The sequence below is a fragment of the Orycteropus afer genome, unplaced genomic scaffold (genome assembly GCF_000298275.1).
Source record: "Orycteropus afer afer isolate SDZICR_OR568_19922 unplaced genomic scaffold, OryAfe1.0 scaffold00394, whole genome shotgun sequence".
In the NCBI taxonomy this organism is placed as follows: Eukaryota; Metazoa; Chordata; class Mammalia; order Tubulidentata; family Orycteropodidae; genus Orycteropus; species Orycteropus afer.
Genome location: NW_006921981.1, coordinates 1,615,802 through 1,636,906, shown reverse-complemented (window position 1 = coordinate 1,636,906; position 21,105 = coordinate 1,615,802). Strand labels below are relative to the sequence as shown.

Genomic DNA, 21,105 nt, shown 5'->3' with positions numbered 1-21,105 from the left:
CGTGGACTGCTAAAAGAACTAACAGATCTGTCCTGGAGGAAGTGCAGCCAGAATGCTCCTTGGAAGTAAGAATGGCCAGACTTCGTCTCACCTATTTTCGTCATGTTGTCAGAAGGGACCATGCCCTGGAGAAGGATGCCATGCTTGGTAGCGTGGAGAGTCGACGAAAGAGGGGGAGGCCTTCAAGGAGATGGATTGATACGGTGACTGCGATGATGGGCTCAATTATAGCAGGGATTGTGGGGCTGGCGCGGGATCGGGCAGTGTTTCACTCTGCTGTGCATGGGGTCGCTATGAGTCGGAAACGACTCGATGGCACTTAACAACAACAACATGTATTATAACACATTTTCTTTCCTTCTTTATTAACAGATACAAAAAAATGAGTGATCCTAAAGGCTGGATCAAGATTGATGAAATTTCAGGGTCAATTATGACTTCCAAAACCCTGGACAGGGAGGAAATGACTCCCAAAAATGACTTATATAATATTACAGTCATGGCAATAGACCAAGGTAACAAAATTTTAATCTGATATTCTATATAGGAATTGAAGAATAAACTTCAAAATGTCATTACTAAAATTGACACAAAATGCTTTATTGGGTAAAATAAAATTAATATTTTTTTTCCTTAGGAATATCAAAATAAGTTTAATTATTAATAATCCTTAGTAATGTGAGGAACAAATACCAAATTGTTTTTCTATGAATAAATAGTCATAATTTGTATAATAAGCTTTGTATAATGTAATATTTGGTTAGTGATAATATCCTGTATTTGTTGTATTTTCACTTATCTTTTACACATTTCACATATATGGAATTTTACTATAACCTTGTTATTATTCCCATTTTAAGAAAAAAAGAAAAATAGGACCAAAGGGATTTAGAAATTTAAGATTGAGTCCAGAATTATTTTCACTCACTTGTGCTGTCTCTTTAAGAAAAAGTCTATAATGTAGAGCAAAAGATTATAACCTCTTTTTACTTTTTAAATACCTTCATTGAAAAGTATGTCTGTGAAAGATTCTCTTACAACTTTTCTTCTTAAACATTTGGCTCCATTTGTAATAAAGTTGTTTTTATTTCTGAAGACTACTTCCATTTTCACATTTATTAAACATTATGGATTTGTGTAATTGTAGAAGTTCATATTTTCTTGTCTAAGATTAACAATATTTGGATTCCTTGCCCTGTTCAAATACTGAGACTGAGTATGCTACAAACGCTTAGATTAATGGAAGCAAATATTTGATTTAAAGAATTATCTAGTATTTGATTTGAAGTGCTTTCAAAATTCACATTTTAATATTCAAGGAAGAATATCAGAGTAACAGAGTCCTTCATTATCCTCTAAACTATGCCCATTTTGTTTTTTTAAAATGGGAAAAACAGGGGCTGACTCCTTCAGTTCCCTGGCTAACATGAGTAGCCTGCTGTGAATTAGAATTTATTGGTTTATCCACCCCCTCCTTAACAGTATAGCAAAAGCAATACAAATAAATTCCTTATATGAGGGGAAAAAAAAGTATTCCAAAAGCTAATACAGTAGTTTAAAATGCAGTGCAGGTGATGTTGGGAGGAGGGTGGAGTCCTTGGACAGTGTTTAGGAGGTTTCTTCCACTAGCAGGATTAATTCATAATGTACGCTTTTTTTTCTTTTGTTTGAAACCACTTAAACTTATGCTTCTTACTTTCACTCTTAATTATTCTAGTGCAGTAGGGAAGTACATGGACTTTTAAAAAATTACTTTAAAACTTTGTATCTCTCTTAACCATCCAACAAGGTGAAATTGCTTGGGAAGCTCTGGTGGCATAGTGCCTATGGCATTTGACTGATAACCAGAAGGCTGGTGGTTCAAACCCACTAGCCACTCTTGGAAGGCAGGTTGGGCAATCTACTTCCATAGAGATACTGCCTCAGAAACCCAAGGAGGAGTCACTATGAGTTGAATCCGACTCGAAGGCAGTGTGTTTGGTTTGGTGTTTTAAGAGCCATGTCTTATTTATCTTTATATCCCCAGCATGGCAGGACCTTAAATGCTTATAGATCTCTAAATGCTAAAGGACACAGATGAAACTTAAGTCTAGGGCTAGACAAAATGTTCTCATTGGACTCTTCCAGATCTCTTTATGTCATTTTAATTTGAACCTTTGTCTGGTTCAGGTGATTAATAGTGTAGAAATTACCTTTCTCTGAAGTCTTTTCCTTAAAATAACCCATATTTTCTCAACCCTGGATCCGTATTAGAATGATTAGTGCCTAAGGCATTTGACTGCTACCAGAAGGCTGGTGATTCAAACCCACCAGCCACTCTTGGAAGGAAGGTTGGGCAATCTACTTCCAATATGGCCTTGGAAACCCAAGGAGCGGCCGCTATGAGTCTAATCCACTTGATGGCAGTGACTTTGTTTTTTTTTTTTTTTTCAGACACTACCTTATTGAAGTTGTCAGGGATTTCATTTTACTTGGGTCCATAGCCAACAACCATGGAAACAGCAGTCAGTAAATCAGATGTCATATTCCATTGGGCAAATCTGTTGCAAAAGAACTCATTAAAGTGTAAAAGAGCAGAAATGTCACTTAGGTGCGCCTGATCAAGCCCTAGTATTTTTAATCACCTCATATGCACGTGAAAGCTGGACAATCAATAATGAAGACCAAAGAAGAGTTGATGTCTTTGAATTGTGGTGTCAGTGAATAATACTGAAAATACTATGGACTGCTAGGAGAACAAACAATGCTCCTTGGGAATGAGAATGGCCAGACTTCATCTCATCTACTTTGGTCATGTTATCAGAAGGGGCCATTCACTGGAGAAGGATATCATGCTTGGTAAAATGGAAGGTCAGCATAAAAGGGGAAGGCCCTCAATGAGATGGATTGACTCAGTGGCTACAAGGATGGGCTCAAGCATAGCAAGGATTGTGAGGATGGTGTAAGACCCTGGGCAGTGTTATGCTCTGTTGTATGTGGGGTCTCTATGAGCCAGAGCTGACTTGACAGCACCTAACAACAATAACATCTACACAAACACTATCTTAGACCAATTGAATCAAAATCTCTGGGAGTGATCCCTGGCATCACATATTTGTGAAAAATCTCCTGAGCAGTTTTGAGTCCAAGAAGAGACTGTAAAACTTGCTCTTGAACATAAAGTAACTAAAGTGAAAGAAGAAGTGGAAAAGAGGTAAACAGAAGATTTAAAAGTGTGTCTCTAAAAGACAAAGTAAAGTATCATAATTAAATGTGCAAACACTTGGAAGTATAAAACCAAAAGGAGTGAATGTCATTGGCATTGCTCAAGCTGAAAAAATGAAAAAAAATTCAAATCTTGAGTTGCAACATTTAAAGATTCTACCACTCCTCAGAAGGCAGGTTGGGCAATCTACTTCCATAGTGATACCACCTCGGAAGCCCAAGGAGGGATTCCTATGAGTTGGGTCTGACTCAATGGCACATAACAACAACAACAACAATGGGCAAAACATTGAACAACACAGGAAGCATCAAAAGAACATGGAAAGAATACAGAAAGTCACTGTACCAAAAATAATTGGTTGGTGTTCTGCCATGTCAAGAAGTAGCATGTGACCAAGAACTAATGGTACTGAGGGAAGAAATCTAAACTGCACTGAAGGTATTGGTGAAAGACAAGGCTCCAGGAATTGATAGAATACCAACTGAGATGTTTCAACACACAGATACAATGCTGGAATCACTCTTCTATGCCAAGAAATGTGGAAGACAACTACCTGGCCAACCAACTGTAATAGATCCACATTTGTGCCATTACAAAGAAAGGTAATCCAACAGAATGTGGGAATAATTGAACAACATCATTAAAATCATGCACAAGTAAAAATTTATCAGAAATAACTAAAAAACTGTTGTGGCACTACATCACTGGGGAGCTAAAAGAAATTCAAGCTAGATTTAGAAGAGGATGTGTAATGAAGGATATCGTTGTTGATGTCAGATGGATTATAGCTGAAAATAGAGTGTACTGGAAGGATGTTTATCTGAATTTTTTTAACTATGCTGAGGTATTTGACTCTGTGGATCATAACAAATTATGCATAACATTGTGAAGAATGGGAATTCCAGACACTTAATTGCACTCATGTAGAACCTGTACACAGAGGAACAGAGCATTCATCGAAATGGAACAAGGGGATACTTCCTGTTTTAAAATCCAGAAACAGTTTGCTGCAGAACTGTATCATTTCACCATACTTATTCTATCTGTATGCTGAGCAAATAATCTGAGAAGGTGGACTACATGAAGAAGATTGTGACATCAAGATTGGAGAAAGACTAATAAAAAACTGCTATGTACAGATGAAGGAGCTCTGGTAGCATAGTGCCTAAGGCACTTGACTGCTAACCAGAAGGCTGGTGGTTCAAACCCACCAGCCACTCCTCAGAAGGAAGATTGGGCAATCTACTTCCATTGTGATACCGCGTTGGAAACCCAAGGAGGGGTCACTATCAGTCGGGTCCGATTTGATGGCACATAACAACAACAACATGTACAGATGATACACCCTGCTTGCTTAAAGTGATGAGGACTTAAAGAATTTACTGTTGAAGATCAGACTACAGCTTTCAGTATTACTTACATCTCAACATAAAGAAAACCAAAATTTTTACAATCAGACCAATAAGTGATGTCATGATAAACATAAAAGATTGAAATTGTTAAGGATTTCATTTAATTGGATACACAATCAATGTCCATGGAAGCAGCAAGTCAAGAAATGAAATGACATATCACATCAGGCAAATCTGCTGTAAAAGACCTCTTTAAAGTGTGAGAAAGCAAATATATCAATCACTTTGAGGACCAAGGTATGACTGACCCAAACCATGCCATTTTCACTTGCCTTATATGCATGTGAAAGCTGGACAATGAATAAGGAAGACCAAAGAAGAATTAATTCCTTTGAATTATGGTGTTGGCGAAGAATTGTGAATATACCATTGACTGCCTGAAGAATGAACAGCTCTCTGTCTTGGAAGAAGTACAGCTAGAAAGCCCCTTAGAAGCAAGAATGGCAAGACTTTGTCTCATGTACTTTGGGCATGTTATCAGCAGAGATCAGCCCCTGGAGAAGGACATGACACTTGATTAAGCTGGGAGTCAGCAAAAAAGAGGAAGACCCTCAATGAGATGGGTTGACACAGTAGCCACAACAATAGGCTCAAACATAGCAACATGTGAGGATTGTGCAAGACTAGACTGCATTTCCTTCTGTTGTCTGGGTCACTATGAGTTGGAACAGGCTTGATGGCAACTAACAACATCAACAGGGGGTTTGAATGTGTGTTTTTGTTAGAGTCAATTTTCTGTATGCACTTTATTGCTCCTTAACATCTATACCAGAAAGAACCCAAGAAGACAGAGTGGGAAATTCAGACATTTGCTCATTGAATAATAATTCTGATGAAATGTTGGTGGATTTCTCTGGTATTTTCAACAGCAGGAATCATTTTTTAATACCTGCAGCTTTATTCGTCTATCTTCTTGTTTATTATTTTCTCTAATAATCAGATTTTTTTCTTTTTTTCTTAAATCCCATGTTACAGAATTTAGCTGATTTCTGCTTAAGAAACTATAATGGAATTTAAACACAAAATTAGACCTTATTCTTTTTTTTTTCCCTAGATGGTAGATCATGCACTGGGACCCTTGCAGTGCACATTGAAGATGTGAATGATAATGCACCAGAAGTGGTTCAAAATTATCTAACAATTTGCAAACCAAAGATGGGCTATACTGAAATTTCAGCTGTTGATCCTGATGAAGTGATCAATGGCCCTCCATTTTCTTTCTCCTTGGAAAATGCTTCTCCAGAAATCAATAGAATATGGACCCTCACTCGAGTTAATGGTATTTAATTAAAAGCAAAGATTTATATATTTGGAATGAACAATAATGACTAGAGAATGGATTTACTTGTTTACTTACATAAAGCATACAATAAAATTGATTCTTATTAGCATATTTTAGAAAGGCTAACTTAACCTTTTACGTATATTGTAGTAGGCTGTGTTAAATTATATAGGTTATATAAAAGAATCCTCGGTGGAGGAAGTGTTAAAGCCTTGGCTGCTAACTGAAAGATTGAAGGTTTGAATCCACCCAGAGCACAAGGGGTCCCCATGAGTCAGAATCAACCCAACAGCAACCGTGTTCTTCTTCTTCTTCTTCTTTTTTTTTTTTTGTAATATATAAAAAAGAAAGAAATCAGGATTTTTATAATATATAAAAAGAAAGAAATCAGGCAAAATTTATCTTTACAGCAACCACAAGAAAACTTGTTAAAAGTATTTGCCAGCTAATCACTTATACACACGTTTTTGTTGTATTTTTTAAGTAACTCCACCAAGGTGAAGAGGGAACAGAAGGTGTGCAGTGTAAGTTGTATTGTAAGAAGATCCTGAAATGAGGGATTTGGTGTATGAGATAATACTCTGTGGTATCCCAAAATGAAATATGGTGGGATTTGGACAGACCCCCATAATGAGAGGCTTCAGGGACAGCCTCCTGTAACAGTGGTTGCTGGGAAGAGGGTATTTTGTATTTTAGCTATACTTCATTCTGCTGTTTAGTTAATACATCTTGTTCTTCTGTGCAGCTGGACTTCTGTGTGTGCTGTCTGTTCTGCCCTGAACACCTTTCAGTTTCTTAGCTTGGCATTAATTCATATTATTTTTGGAGCACCTGCTATCTACCAGGCACTGTTCTGGATTGAGGACATATGTAACCAGTTGTCATCAAGTCATCTCTAACTCATGGTGATTCCCTGTCTGTGAGAGTAGAACTGCACTCTAGAGTTTTTAATGGCTGATTTTTTAATAAGTAGATCACCAGGCTTTCTCTCAAAGCACCTCTTAATGGACTCAAACTTCAAGCTTTCAGTTAGCAGTCAGATGTGCTAACAATTTATACCACCTAGGGGCTCCTAAGGATAGAGACACACACACATGTACACACACACACAACACACACATGACTCCACCTCAGATGCTCACCCTGTATACCACCTTTCTCATTATATTATTGTCATCTGTTTACCTATCTCCTTCCTAGTTTTCCAGAATATTTTCATCTGTCTTTGCATTTCTGGCACTAGCACCTTGCTCAATGCTTAGCAGATACCAACTGCTTAATAATTATTTGTTTAATCAATAAATGATTAATATATATGCATAAAGGAAAGAACATATTAGGGAGACAGTGAAACAAAGTTGTTATAGCTTAGAAGTCTTCAGTAGGATTTTCAGGAGTTTTAGGTGGAAAAAAGGGTGGAATGTGGTGGTGAAGGGCCTTATGTGTGAGACTGAGATTGATCTTTGTAGTATATGTAACAGTAGGTATGCACTGGGAGTGTGCAAGTAAGACTGCCTTTACCACATTTAAATCTTAAAAAAGATGGCAGTAGTGACAGGAGGTCAACCTAACTTGAAGAGGACAGAGTTGAGTGGCAGGGAAAACTCAAGGCTCCTATACATCTATGAATGAACGAGACATGACTACGTCCTGTGCTCAGTTTATGGCCTTGAGACAGGAGAGGGATTTGGAGGATTTTGGTGCAAATGGGTAATGTGCTCAATCTTTAACCAAAAGATTGGCAATTGGAGTTTCCCCAGAGGTTCCTTGGAAGAAAATCCTGGCAACATGTTTCTAAAAAATCGGCTGTTAAAAACCCTAGAGAGCACAGTTCTACCCTGAGACACATGGGGTGGCCATGAATTGTAATGGGTTTGACAGCATTAATGTTGGTTATTCTAGACATGATATGATCCTGAAGGGCCCAATATAAGTCTCAATAGTAATTCACATTGCTCTGAGGAGCTCTTTAGTCTCAGGTATGAGGCATAGCTAGAGTCTGTCAAGTGGTAATGGCTATTATTATTAGTTAGAGCTGTAACTATGGATTTAAGCCAGCCTTGTTAGAAATTGCAGATGATTTTCAGAATGTACTTTATGCTACTTTTTCATTTCACTTAATACATTATAAAAACTGCAAATGGATGTGTTTGCCATTGAAAGTCTGTGAACTTTTGGTCAGTTGATACCAAAAACCCAAACTCACTGTGGTTAAGTCAGATCCAACTCATAGTGATGCCTCCTTGGGTTTCCGAGGCAGTATCATTGTGGAAGTAGATTGCCCAGTCTTCCTTCTGAGGAGTGGCTGGAGTGTTTGAACCATCAGCATTCTGGTTAGCAGTCAAATGTCTTAGGCACAACTCTACTAGAGCTCCCTGGTCAGTTGATGAAAAGACAATTAAAGTAAGATATAAAATTATTGATGAAAAATCACAGTTGACAAAATGTATGATATTATGATGATATAGATATAGCATGTATATATGGGTAAACCTTACAACTAGCTTAGATGACGTTGCTTAGCTTTTTAGTTTTGTGATTTCTTCCAGAGGTAAGGCATTGATTGTGAAAGATCCACTGTGGTTTGAAAAACTACATCAACTGTAAGGATAATGGTCAGATATCAGGAAGCAAATTGTTGAGAACGTGAGCTTAAGACATTTTTTGTGTGCACCTATAGGTGTTAATCCTTTATGAGTATCATAACCTAGCACTACAGCAAAGTGCTGGTAGTGTATGTTAAGAACTAGTCTGGCATCATTGGTTTGTATAGCTGTGGGAATATTCCATATTACTGAAATGCTACTGGGTGTCTCCAAAGCCAAATTATTTCTTTAAGCCTTTCTTATAAAATTTTATACTGAGTATAACATGTGTAAGTACTTATGTAATGAGTATCACACATATTAGTGCTTGAAAACATTGAAGATTGTTCTCCATTTATATTCATTTCCATGTTGCAGGCAGTACACTGAGAATCCTACTTTTAAAAATAAATGTGGTGAAACAAATATTAAGGGAGGAATAAATGATCATTGAAAAATCAATTGTTGTTTTCAGATACAGCTGCCCGTCTTTCCTATCGGAGTAATGCTTACTTTCAAGAATATAATGTTCCTGTTACTGTACAGGACAGAGTAGGCCAATCTGCAACAAAAAACTTGAGAGTCAATCTGTGTGATTGTGTCCATCCAAGTCAATGTCGAGCAGCTACAAGGAGTGGAGGAGGAATACGACTTGGAGAATGGGCGATCCTGGCAATATTACTGGGTGTAGCATTGTTATCTTGTAAGTCCTTTACTTACATCCTTGAAGGTAAAATGTAAAATAAAAGATATGAGAGATGGAGAATGTTTTTAAAGCATAATCTTGTCCAACCGTCCACCAGGTACAAATTTCTTTTGTATAATTATCTGAGTTCTGATTTTTTTTTTTCTGAGAGGAAAAATATTTTGTCTATTTCAAACTTGGACAGAACTGTTGAAAATTCCTTAGATTAAACCACGTCAGTCATTGTAATAGCTTTGATTTCTGGGTCCTTGTCTTACTCTTTTTAGGGTTAGGTAGAACAATTTAAACATCTTTAATATGAAAGTCCTCTAGAAGCCACTTTGAATTCTTGCTTTCTCTTCACCATTGAGACACAGACTTGTTTATGGGAGATGGTCAGATTGCAGCAATATTTCTTCATGGGTATATCCTATCATTTCTGAGGTCTGTTAACCTCTAGTTTTGTAGTTCCTGGTGACACCCCCTTTTTTTTTTTTTTTTTTTTTTTGTTTGTTTGTTTGTTCTTTTTATTCCTATCCAATTCTCTAAGCTATTTTAACTTTTTTTTTCTTCCATTTCCTTTCTGATAAATAGTGGTTAAGAGCCAGCCTCTGAATTCAGTTCTTTTGGGTTTGTACACTAGCTCTATGACTTGCAAGTGATATGACCTGGGGCAAATTACTTAACTGTGCTTTAGTTTTTTGATCTGTGAAAGGGGATATTTACAGCAACCTACTTTATGGTACAGCACTGAAGATGAAATGAGTTAATGCATGGGAAGGTCTTAGAATAGTTCATGCTAGGTTACCAATAAGTGTTGATTATTATTCATCAACTCAGCATAATATATGCATATTGAATACCTTTAATGCCAGAAACCCTTCCAGGTGTTTGGGATTCATCAGTAAACAAAATAGACAAAAATAAACAACTCTGACTTTGTGACAGTAAACTAATTAATACCTTAAGGGGTTGTTGTTGTTGTTTGCCATCGGCCCGACTCATAGAAACCCCTCCTTGGGTTTCCGAGGCAGTATCACTACGGAAGTAGGATTGCCCAACCTTCCTTCTGAGGAGTGGGGGACAACATAAATAGGATCAGTAGTGCCGTAGGGTGTGGAGTTAGGCGTGGTGATTGCAATTCTCAATTTTATGTGAGTTAGGCCTAACTGAGAAGGTGGTTGTTGAATTTTAGAAAATATGAGACAGTCAGATACATAGAATATTTGAAGGAAGAGCTTGCAGCTGGAGGGGATAGTCAATGCAAAGGCCCTAAAGTCAAAGTATACCTGGAAAGAATCAAGGAATGTCAGGAAGTCCAGATTGGACAGAAGGTAGTGGATTAGGAAGCTCAACCAGAAAGATAAGAAGGGGCCACAGAGAGAAGGCAGATGTTGGCATGCATTTTCTGTAAAGGATAAGATAGTAAATATTTTGAGCTTAACATGCCAAGAAGTCACAGCTGTAACTAATAGAATATGCCCTTTAGGAAAAGAGCAGTTTTCGAAATAATGTAAATGGTGGGCATGACTGTGTTTCAACTTGACTGCTAACCAGAAGACTGGCAGTTCAAACCCACCAGCCACTCCTCGGAAGGAAGGTTGGGCAATCTACTTCCGTAGTGATACTGCCTCGGAAACCCAAGGAGGGGTTGCTATGAGTCCGGGCCGCCTCGGCGGCACATAACAACAACAATATGGATACTGAAACTTGAATCTCATAAGATTTTCATATGCCATAAAGTTGTCTTCTTCTTTTGATTTAACCATTTACAAGTGTGAAAACAATTCATAGCTCATAGGAGATGCGAAAACAAGTGATGGGTTGGATTTGGATATGTAGTTTTTTGATTCCTGGGGTAGGATTTTGTAGGCCATTGTAAAGAATTGCTGTTGTTAGTTTTATTACTATATAGTTTCAATTTTCCACATTAATTTCTTGATGTGGAATTAAAATTCTGAATGAACAGGATACAAGCTATGTTCAATTAAGATACTTGAAGACAAATTTATTCTTAGGAAAATGTCTGTTTTGTTAGGTAGGCAAGTTATCTTTCTGAGAATAAACAAATCTTGTTGGAGTCTCTTTCTTAAATGTCCTTGATTTGTTTTGATTTGCTTTGTTTTTTACATACTATTTAACTCATCATTCTAAATACCTTAACATGATGAGTATTTTGTTTAGCTAGTATTGCTTTAATAGGAGATAACACAAATGGGATGGCTTTAGCAAAGAGAAGTTTATTCTTACAATTTTTGAAGGCTAGAAGTCCAAGTTCAAAGTGCCAGGCTCTAGGCGCTGGGTGAATTCCCTCAACCTTGGGCTTCAGCTCTGCTTCCTGCTCCTGGCCCACTGAAGCTGGAGGTTTTTCTTCACTTAGGCAGCTGGCTGCTGAGGCTGACAAAGTCAAGGTCAATAATAAAAAGGCACAGTCCTGATATTACCAAACAACACGGTAGCCCAATAATTCAACTCCAGAAAAAGTTCCAAGATTGGTAGAGCATGGCAGGCTACTGAACATTGACTTGGCTACATGTAGAGTTGAAGTGTGCCAAAAAGCTAGGAACCTTCCTCAAAGCTGCTTCTTATATACTAGAAGCAGATCATATTTCTAAACCAGCTACTCTGCTGCTCCAGTGTCTTCTACCATGGAAGTGATTGCCAGTTTCACCGTGGCCAATAACTGCATCCAGCTGCCCAGCCACTCAACCAGGCCCAGTCAAGTGGACACACAACCTTAACTACCACAATGGGCAAAATTCAAACTCTTAAGTATATAAATAATCTAAGCATACATATGATCATTTCAAATTTTAAAGTCTAACCTAAATCCTCATCTCCTCATTTAGGAAGGCTAAAGAATTAATGGGAAAACATGCTTAATAGATTTATTTCTCTCTGGTGACCTTTAATTCATAAGATATAAAGGATGATTATTTTATTCTCTGTATGTGAATCTTTTTTTCTTTTTTAAATTAAACTCAGGTGTATTGCTGACTTTAGTATGTGGAGTTGTTGGTACCAGAAAAGAAAAATGTTTTCCTGAAGATTTAGCTCAGCAGAACTTAATTATATCAAACACAGAAGCACCTGGAGATGATCGGGTGGTAAGTGTTGTATTTTTAAATGATTATTGATCTGTGAGTAGCTTCTATAATTTTTTAAATTTATCCTCATGAAGTTATTTTGAAATCTAGCAGTTAATTAATATTTTCAATTGGTTCAAATTTTGAGACCTAAGTATTTTTGTCTGCTGATATTCAAATATTTGTATAGTGGCATTTATTAAATTTTGTAAAACATATTTATTGTTTAATTTATATTTTATTTTTTTATACTTTATTGTTATGACTTTATGCTTGTCCTTTAAATTTGTAAATTTTTTATAATAATAATATTAACATTGACTGTTATCTACAATTACTATTTCTAGATATTTATATAACTATATATAACATTTATATAACTCTTCGCTTATTTAGAATAGAAAAAAAAAAAAACTTGCCAAAAGTTCTCAAGATAAAGTAGGAAAATATCAAAGAGTTATGTATAGATAAAAGAAGAGGTTGGAATAAACAAAATTACTGCCACTCTCTTTCCTAATATATTTCTTGATGGACTGTTAGGTGATCAACACTAAACTGCTTGATTTGTAGAAAGGACACAAAAAAGTATTTAAAAATATACAGAGCCACTGTACCCAAAGAAATTGGTCAAAATTCAGTCATTTCAAGAGGTAGCATATAATCAAGAACTTATGGTATTGAAGGAAGAAGTTCAAGCTTCAATGAAGAAATTGGTATTAAAAAAAAAAAAAAAAAAGCTCCAGGAATTGGCAGAATATCCATTGGGGTGTTTTAACAAACAAACGCAATTCTGGAAGTCTCTACTTGCTTATGCCAAGAAATTTGGAAGACAACCACCTGACCAACCTATCCCAAAGAAAGAAAGATGATTTGACAGAATGCGGAAATTATCAAATTATATCATTAATATCATAGGCAGATAACCCACTACCATCAAGTCAATTCCAACACATTGTGACCCCATTGGGTTTCCATGGGTGGAAAACTTTATGGAAGTAGACTGCCTCATCTTCCTCCAATGGAACAACTGGTGGATTTAAACCTCTGGCCTTCTGGTTAGCAAACAAATGCCTTACCTTCTATGCCACCAGAACTCCTTCATGAAAGTAAAATTTTGCTAAAAATATTTTTTTAAATGGTTGTAGCAATACATTGACAAAGAGATGCCAGAAATTCATGCTGGATTTGGAAGAGAATGTGCAATGAGATATATCATTGATAATGTCAGATGGATTGTGGCTGAAAGCAGACATACCAGAAAGATGTTTACCTGTGTTTCATTGACTATGCAAAGGCATTTGCCTTTGTGGAACATAACTAACATTTCAAAGAACGGCAATTCTGGAACATTTAATTGTGCTCATGAGGAACCTGTACAAAGACCAAGAGGCAGTCATTAGAATAGAACAAGAGATAGTGCATGATTTTAAATCAAGAAAGATGTGCATAAGGGTTATATCCTTTCACCATACTTATTCAGTGTGTTTGCTGAGCAAATAATCTGAGAAACTGGCATCAGGATTGGAGGAAGACTATGAACAACCTGAGACATAGAGATGCCATAACGTTACTTTGCTGAAAGTGAAGAAGACTTGAAGCACTTACTGATGAAGATCAAACACCTTCAGTATTGATTACATCTCAACATAAAGGAAACAAAAATCCTCCCAACTGGGCCAATAAGCAGTATCATGATAGGAGAAAGGATTGAAGTTGTCAAGGATTTCATTTTACTTGGATTCATAATCAATGCCCTTGGAAGCAGCAATCAAGACATCAAACGTCATATTGCGCTGGGTAAATATACTGCAAAAGACCTCTTTAAAGTTTTAAAGAACAAATATGTCACTTTGAAGACTGCGGTGCCCCTGACCCAAATCATGGTATTTTTGGTTGCCTCATGAGCAAGTGGAAAATGCATGATAAATAGGGAAGGCTGAATAAGAATTGATGCATTTGAATTATGGCAGTGACAAAGAATATTGAATATACCATGGACTTCCAGAAGAATGAACAAATCTGTCTTGGAAGAAGTATAGCCAGAATGTTCCTTAGAAGCAAGAACGGCCATACTTCATCTGTCATACTTTTGTCATGTTATCAAAAGGACCAGTCCCTGGAGAAGGCTATCATGCTAGGTAAGGTATAAGGTCAGTGAAGGAGGGGAGGACTCTCAATGAAATGGATTGACACAGTGGGTACAATGACAGACTCAAGTATAGCAACAGTTGTGAAGATGATGCAGGACCAGGCAGTGTTTTGTTCTGTTGTATATAGGGTTGCTGTGAGTTGGAACCAACTCTATCGCTCCTGAGAACAACAACAACATATAAAAAAGTACTTACAAGCCATGTTTTCCCCTCAAAAAAATTTAAATTTATACTTGCAAAATAGATTTTATGTAGAAATAGATTATCGCATCATTTGGGGAAAAGATAGATGAGGAAGTGGCAGTCAGCCATTAGCACCACTATGATAGAGTACTGTCAGATTACAAAAATATTCATGTCATCTGGATCCAACAGAAAGGCCTGGTGAAAGAGGTGTAGCTTACTCTGTAACTCAAAGAATAATAAGGGTTTGAAAGTGAAGAAATGGTGGGAATAGTTAAAAGGCGGAAAGCAGCCTAAACATGGGAAAGAAGATGACTAAGCTTAGGATTTATTAAACAAACAGTAAATAAACTGGTTTGGAATGTAAGAACTTATGTACTGGAATAGAGCTTGAAACTTGTTAGATGTTGAGGGGACAGGACATAAGAGAGGAGTGAGGGTATGTGTGAAGGTTTTGTATGCTACACTAAGGAGTTGGGACTTACTCACTTGGTAAGAGAGAGCAAGGCAAGGCTTTTCTGCAGGACAGTGACATAATGGGAGCAGTGTGAGACTGAGCCAGTAGGGTGATATAGGAATAAGAAGGCATTAGGGATGGAGAAGATAACGGATTAAGGTCTTTTGGTAGCTTAAGCATAAAGTAACTCTGTTAGAACGATGGTAATTGAAATGTTAAAATCAAGATATGAAATATTTGAAAGGTAGAAATGATAAGGTTGTTGGTTGATGGAATTTGAGGGATAAAGCAAAAAATAAACTCAGAGTGAAAGAAGCTGTAACCAGGGAGAGTGGCTACCTAGCAACTGTTTTTTGTATTTTGAATATATATTTTGTATTTTGGGTATGTATTTTTTTTTATTTGTTTGATTTTTAGGAAGACTTTTCTCATCTACTATTTTTCTCTTCCACCTCCTCCCCACTACCTTGCAAAATCATAGCCCATATATATCTGGCATTTCTACACATGAGACACTGTGATTATTTCTCTAAACGGAAAATAGTTTTAGTCACTTATAGTCCTTGGCTAATATAATAAGTTCTTATCTTCTATCTGAGAATGCAATGATTAAACTATGCTTAGTATTAGTTCTTTGCCATTTAATATGAGAGCTGATGCCATTGATTTTGCTCCTTTACCATATCACGCTCAAAGATATTTACCTTTCCTCTGTTAATAGTACTTCTTAGAAGGGCATGGAATTATTAATTTATACCAGAACATAATTTTAGACATATTTGTTTAAAAATATAGCAAAATTCCATAGCAAAGATATAAACTCCTTTTAATATACTGAGTAAAAGTGATGACTTTAGTGTTGGACTTAGGTTTAAGTTATAAGGCATTCAGATGGGGCAAGGAATTGGGTGAAAAATCAGAACTAGAAAAATCAATCTGGAAATCATTGACATAGATAAGGAATAATTATTAACATTAATAAGAATCAACTTTGGGGAGTACAGACGGATGTGGGCAGGAAGGATGTGTTCTTTGTTGTTAAACAGAGCACTGTGGGCTGAGCCTCAATTTCATTTTAGTTTTATCTCTTTCCTTTAGGTTAGAAATATGTATCCATATGAGCACATAATTATTATGACTAAATTATAGTGTCAAGGAGATTTGATATGAGGATTTTTTTTTTTTTTTGAAATAAAATTTTACTGTATCTGCCACCTAAAGAAAATAGTGTAGTAGCACTGCCGCCAAATGGCTACTTTTCATTTCTCTTTTCCGGTATCTTTTTCGAGACAATGAGATTGTAAGCATGATTTTTGTAGATGTATTTAAGGACTGAGAAGTCATCTGAACTCAAACATCCTCCAGTTTAGTTAGACTTTGCATAGTAGATGTAAAAGGTATCAATGTGATTAAAAAGTGACACAATGAAGCCTGATTATAATGGAGGTTCTTATCATGAAAGTAAAGATTTATCATTAGAACTGATATAATGAGATTACTGTTATAGCTAAACTTTTGGCCTGTGACCCAGAGGATTGGTGTGAAGTCTCTCTCTTTCTCACTCACTTGCTTTGAACTCTATGTGTGAGCAATTCTCAACTGGCCAAAGTATGTACTTCATTTGCCTTGTTCAGCAGATCCTCATGCAGGTAGTGCGTTTCTACTCCCGTTCCTGGTCTTCAATCCTTGAGCTCCGAGAATTTCCTGAATTCCACTCCACTCAGTGTCTTTGGGTTTGAATTTTAATTTTCTTCATCTGTGCTCTTCTAATATCTATAGGCTTACCTATGTATCAGAGTAATCACACTTTTTTTTTTTTTAACTGATTATCTCTTTTTCTGCCACATTGGAATATAAGCCTCTTGAAGTCACTGATGGTCTATGTGTTGGTATATTTTTGTATCTCTAGACTGAGCACAATATTGGAAACAGAAATGTGTGTTGAATGAGCAAATGAGTAAAAAGAATTAATACTCTTTCTCTCTTGCCTTCTTTTGACTTTGCTTGGAGTCTGTTTTCTCCCAACCTATTTGGTCTTTATTTTATTTCAGTGTTCTGCCAATGGATTTATGACCCAAAGTGTTAACAACTCCAGCCAAGGCTTTTGTGGTACAATGGGATCAGGAGTCAAAAATGGCGGGCAGGAAGCCATTGAAATGGTGAAAGGAGGACACCAGACCTTGGAATCCTGCCGAGGGGCAGGACATCACCACACCCTAGAGTCATGTAAGGGAGGTGGACACCACACACTGGATTCCTGCAGGGGAGGAGGACACTTGGACATGGAAAATGGCAGATACAGTTACTCGGAGTGGCATGATTTTACTCAGCCTCGTCTTGGTGAAGTGAGTTTCCCTAAATGTTTTGACTTAAAAGTTTAAATGTTCAGGTGGAGAACAATAGGAAATGGAAATTTTCAGAGACTACTTTTCTATAGTTTTGATGTATTTTTTTTTCTCTCTCTCTCAATTTGTGTCTTTTTCTCACTGTCTGTGGTCATCGCCCCCCCCGCCGCTCTTTGACTCTGTTACATTATTTAATTTAAATGAGATTTTATTTTATCTATTATATTTCACTTAATTTCTAAAACCCCATAAAAATTGGAGGTTTCTAATATCCTTCACTAAGCTACATTTTATATCAGGTGTGTGTTTTTCTCATGAACTCTTTTAAGATAGAAGAATATGAAAAAAATTACTAGACTTCAATATCATAAAACTTCCCAAATGAAATCTGCATTTCCATGTGAAAACACATGCATCTATAAATAATTCTAGGATGCAGATTAAATACTAGGATGTGTATGAATTATTTTAATGGATAAAACACCATGAAAATTTAAAGTGCTTTGATTCAGAGGAAAGCAAGAATGTGAAAAAAAGAAGGGTTCTCAGTCCTGGAAGCACATCAGAATCCCCTGGGAAGCTTTTCCAGAATAACGCCTGTGCTGCATACTGAATGATTTGGATTCAATTGGTCTGTTTTTTAGATAAAACTTTTAAAAGTAATTTAAATGCACAGTTATGATAGATAACTACTGAATTAAATATTCATTCTGGTACTAAGCTTTTCATCTCTTTTATTAGAGGATCACTGTAGAACAAATCCTGAACAAGAAGTCTTTATTTCTCTGATGAACAACCAGGTTGCCAGTTGCTGTGGAGTCAGTTCTGACTCACGGTGACCCCATGTGTGTCAGGGTAGAATGTGTTCCTTCGGGTTTTCAATGGCTAATTTTTCGGAAGTAGATCATCAGGTCTTTCTTTCAAGTCCCTCTAGGTGGACTCCAACCTGCAGCCTTTCAGTTAACAGCTGAGTTTGTTAACCATTTGCAACCCAGGGACTGATGGAGTATAAATGGGTAATATTCTGTGATATGGGTGTGATTTATCTTATGTCCCTAGCATAGATTTTTGTCGAATTCAAACGTTAATCCATTTGCTATTTCTAGACAGTAGGTATTCATGTATTTTCAGGTTAAGAAGGAGAGAAGCTTAAGAAATATTTATAAGAGTACTATTGATACACATCAAATAATGAGAAGTGAGAATATAAACAATCTTGAAGAAGACACTTAAGCCAAGCAAATAACCTCTGGTGTAGAAAAGGGGTCAGCACAGGGTGAGAAAAGGGAGGAGGCATCAAAGTTCAGGAAATTGACAGAAAGGCCAGTGGTAAAGCAATTCAGGAGAAAGTGGCTGACCACTGTGCCTCTCCATGATAAATCCCAGTTTTTACAATGAGGTTCATGGTGATTTTTGTTTGTTTGTTTTAATTTCATCAGTGTGTGTGTGTCTATGTGTGTGCATCTCCATATTTTGTCATGTTTGACTGTCTTGGAAATTTGATTCTGAAGCCAATGTGGTAATTCTGACTCACTTAATAACACCTAGTTTTACGTACTACCAGTAAAAAATATATAATAGTGATATAGGTTAAACATTCATTGTACATTTACTATGTGCGGGAATACGTAGGTTATTTTTCATGCATCATTATTTAATCATTTAATTTCCAGAATAATCCTGCATTCCCATTTTAGAGCTGAGAGAAGTAAGACTTAAAGATGTTTATTAACTTGACCAAAGTTATGTAGTTATTTGGTAAAGGCAGACTATGATTTCAAACCTTGACTGACATGCAAGCTCAAATTCCTAATCATGATATATATTTTCTTCATTGTGTGGAAAAGCTTGACTCTAGATATACAATTTAAGGGATAAACATTGAGTGATAACTTAAATGTACTTATAGTAAAATTTCTATGCATAACTTTTATTTGTGTGTGTTACTAGGATTGTAAAATATACTGGCTTTATGGTATGGTTATGATATAGACCAATCCTGTGCATTTTTTGTATGTAGGAAACCATTAGAGGACACACTGATTAAAAATTAAACATAAAAGGTAAATAAAAAATAAATTTTCTGTTTATATGTTTGTGTATGTTTAAACCGGTTATACAATCCATTTTTTTTATTTTCTAGAAATTGCACCTGTGTAATCAGAATGAAGGCCATATGCAAGCTGAAGATTACGTCCTTACATATAATTATGAAGGAAGAGGATCTCCAGCGGGATCTGTAGGTTGTTGCAGTGAAAAACAGGAAGAAGATGGACTTGACTTTTTAAATAATTTGGAACCTAAATTTACTGCATTAGCAGAAGCATGCAAAAAATGATAATGTCACCATGTTTTATTTGTCACAGATTTTGGAGGATTCCAAAAGAGGGATATTTTATACTTCAAATTTTACACACACATACACCCATGCATGTTCATTATATATACAGTTTAATGAATTTTTCTAAATTTTGAATTATTCTAGTCACCAATTTGTATATTTAAAGCAATTTGTTTGCTAATCTTTTTTGAGATACAGACAATATTAAAGAAGATCTTGGTTTCTTTACTGCCAAGTTAAAAAGACAACTCACCATCTATACCAGTTGAATTAAGGTCTATGAAGGACCTACTCTTCTTTACAGATATTTTCCTAACAAGTATGTTGGTTTAATAGTCATCTTACAATAGTTAAGCTTATGCTTGATTTAACATCATAAAACTAGTATCTGGGCTAGAAATTCTAGTCTTGTTTCTGATTTAGTTGTAAGTGGGATAGGAGTATTTCTAATACTGTAGTAAATTACGTTGGATTTTTTTAGCTTGAAAACTCAGAAGCACTTAGTAGCTCTTGACTAATTTTACTAGAATTTTGTTTTCTTTCTGGATGGCAACAAGGTCACAAAGAACAGCGTTATCTGATTATTCTAGTAAATTCTCAAAAATACATAGCTACAAATTGAAACTACATCAGGAAAGTGTAATTGAAAATATGTATTGTTCTTATGAGTTTGAAGGTGCATTTTGTGGTTTACAGAAGGATTATAATGGGGAGTATATCTGTTTCCTTATTCTCAAGAAACAAAACCATTGTCACCATGTTGTTGTTAGGTGCCATTGGGTTGGCACCAAATCATAGCAATGCTATATACAACAGAATGAAATACTGCCCAGTCCTCTGCCATCCTCACAGTCCTTGCTGTGTTGAGCCCATTGTTGCAGCCACTGTGTCAATGCATCTCATTGATAACCTTCCCTTTTTTCACTTTCTACTTCCATAATGATACCGCCTCAGAAACCCAAGGAGGGTTTGCTATGAGTAGGATCCGACGCCATGGCAGTGTGTTTTGTTTTTTGTGTTTATACTTTACCAAGCGTGATATCCTTCTCCACGGACTGTTCCCTTCTGACAACATGATCAAAGTAGGCGGGACAAAGTCTGACCATTCTCGCTTCTAATATACATGGTTATTTTAATTTAAAAATATTAAAGCTCTTCTATAGAAGTTGGAGCCACAAGTCTTAACAATTTTTTCTCTGAGATTCAGAACTGCTACTGACAACTTACCAGTAATGAAAATTGTTTTGAGAAAAAGATGCTTTTCTTTTCTTGAGGGTTGAAATTTCATATTTTCATTTGCAAGATTAGCATCTATGGCTCTTTGTTTTGTCTCAATAGTAGTCATTTGCAGTTAGAACAGGGTATCCTTAGATG

The 21,105-nt window shown here is 36.3% G+C and overlaps 1 protein-coding gene across 1 annotated transcript in view; it reads left to right on the top strand.

Moving 5' to 3' along the window:
* DSC3 (desmocollin 3) overlaps positions 1–19,728 on the top strand; it is a 48,923-nt gene extending 29,195 nt beyond the window's left edge. Inside the window, exons 11-16 of the mRNA XM_042782626.1 lie at positions 373–515; positions 5,672–5,896; positions 8,960–9,187; positions 12,155–12,276; positions 17,097–17,390; positions 19,534–19,728. Coding sequence (XP_042638560.1) covers positions 373–515; positions 5,672–5,896; positions 8,960–9,187; positions 12,155–12,276; positions 17,097–17,390; positions 19,534–19,728 — 1,207 coding nt within the window. The remainder of the gene's footprint in view (positions 1–372; positions 516–5,671; positions 5,897–8,959; positions 9,188–12,154; positions 12,277–17,096; positions 17,391–19,533) is intronic.
* The last annotated feature ends 1,377 nt before the right edge of the window (positions 19,729–21,105 follow it).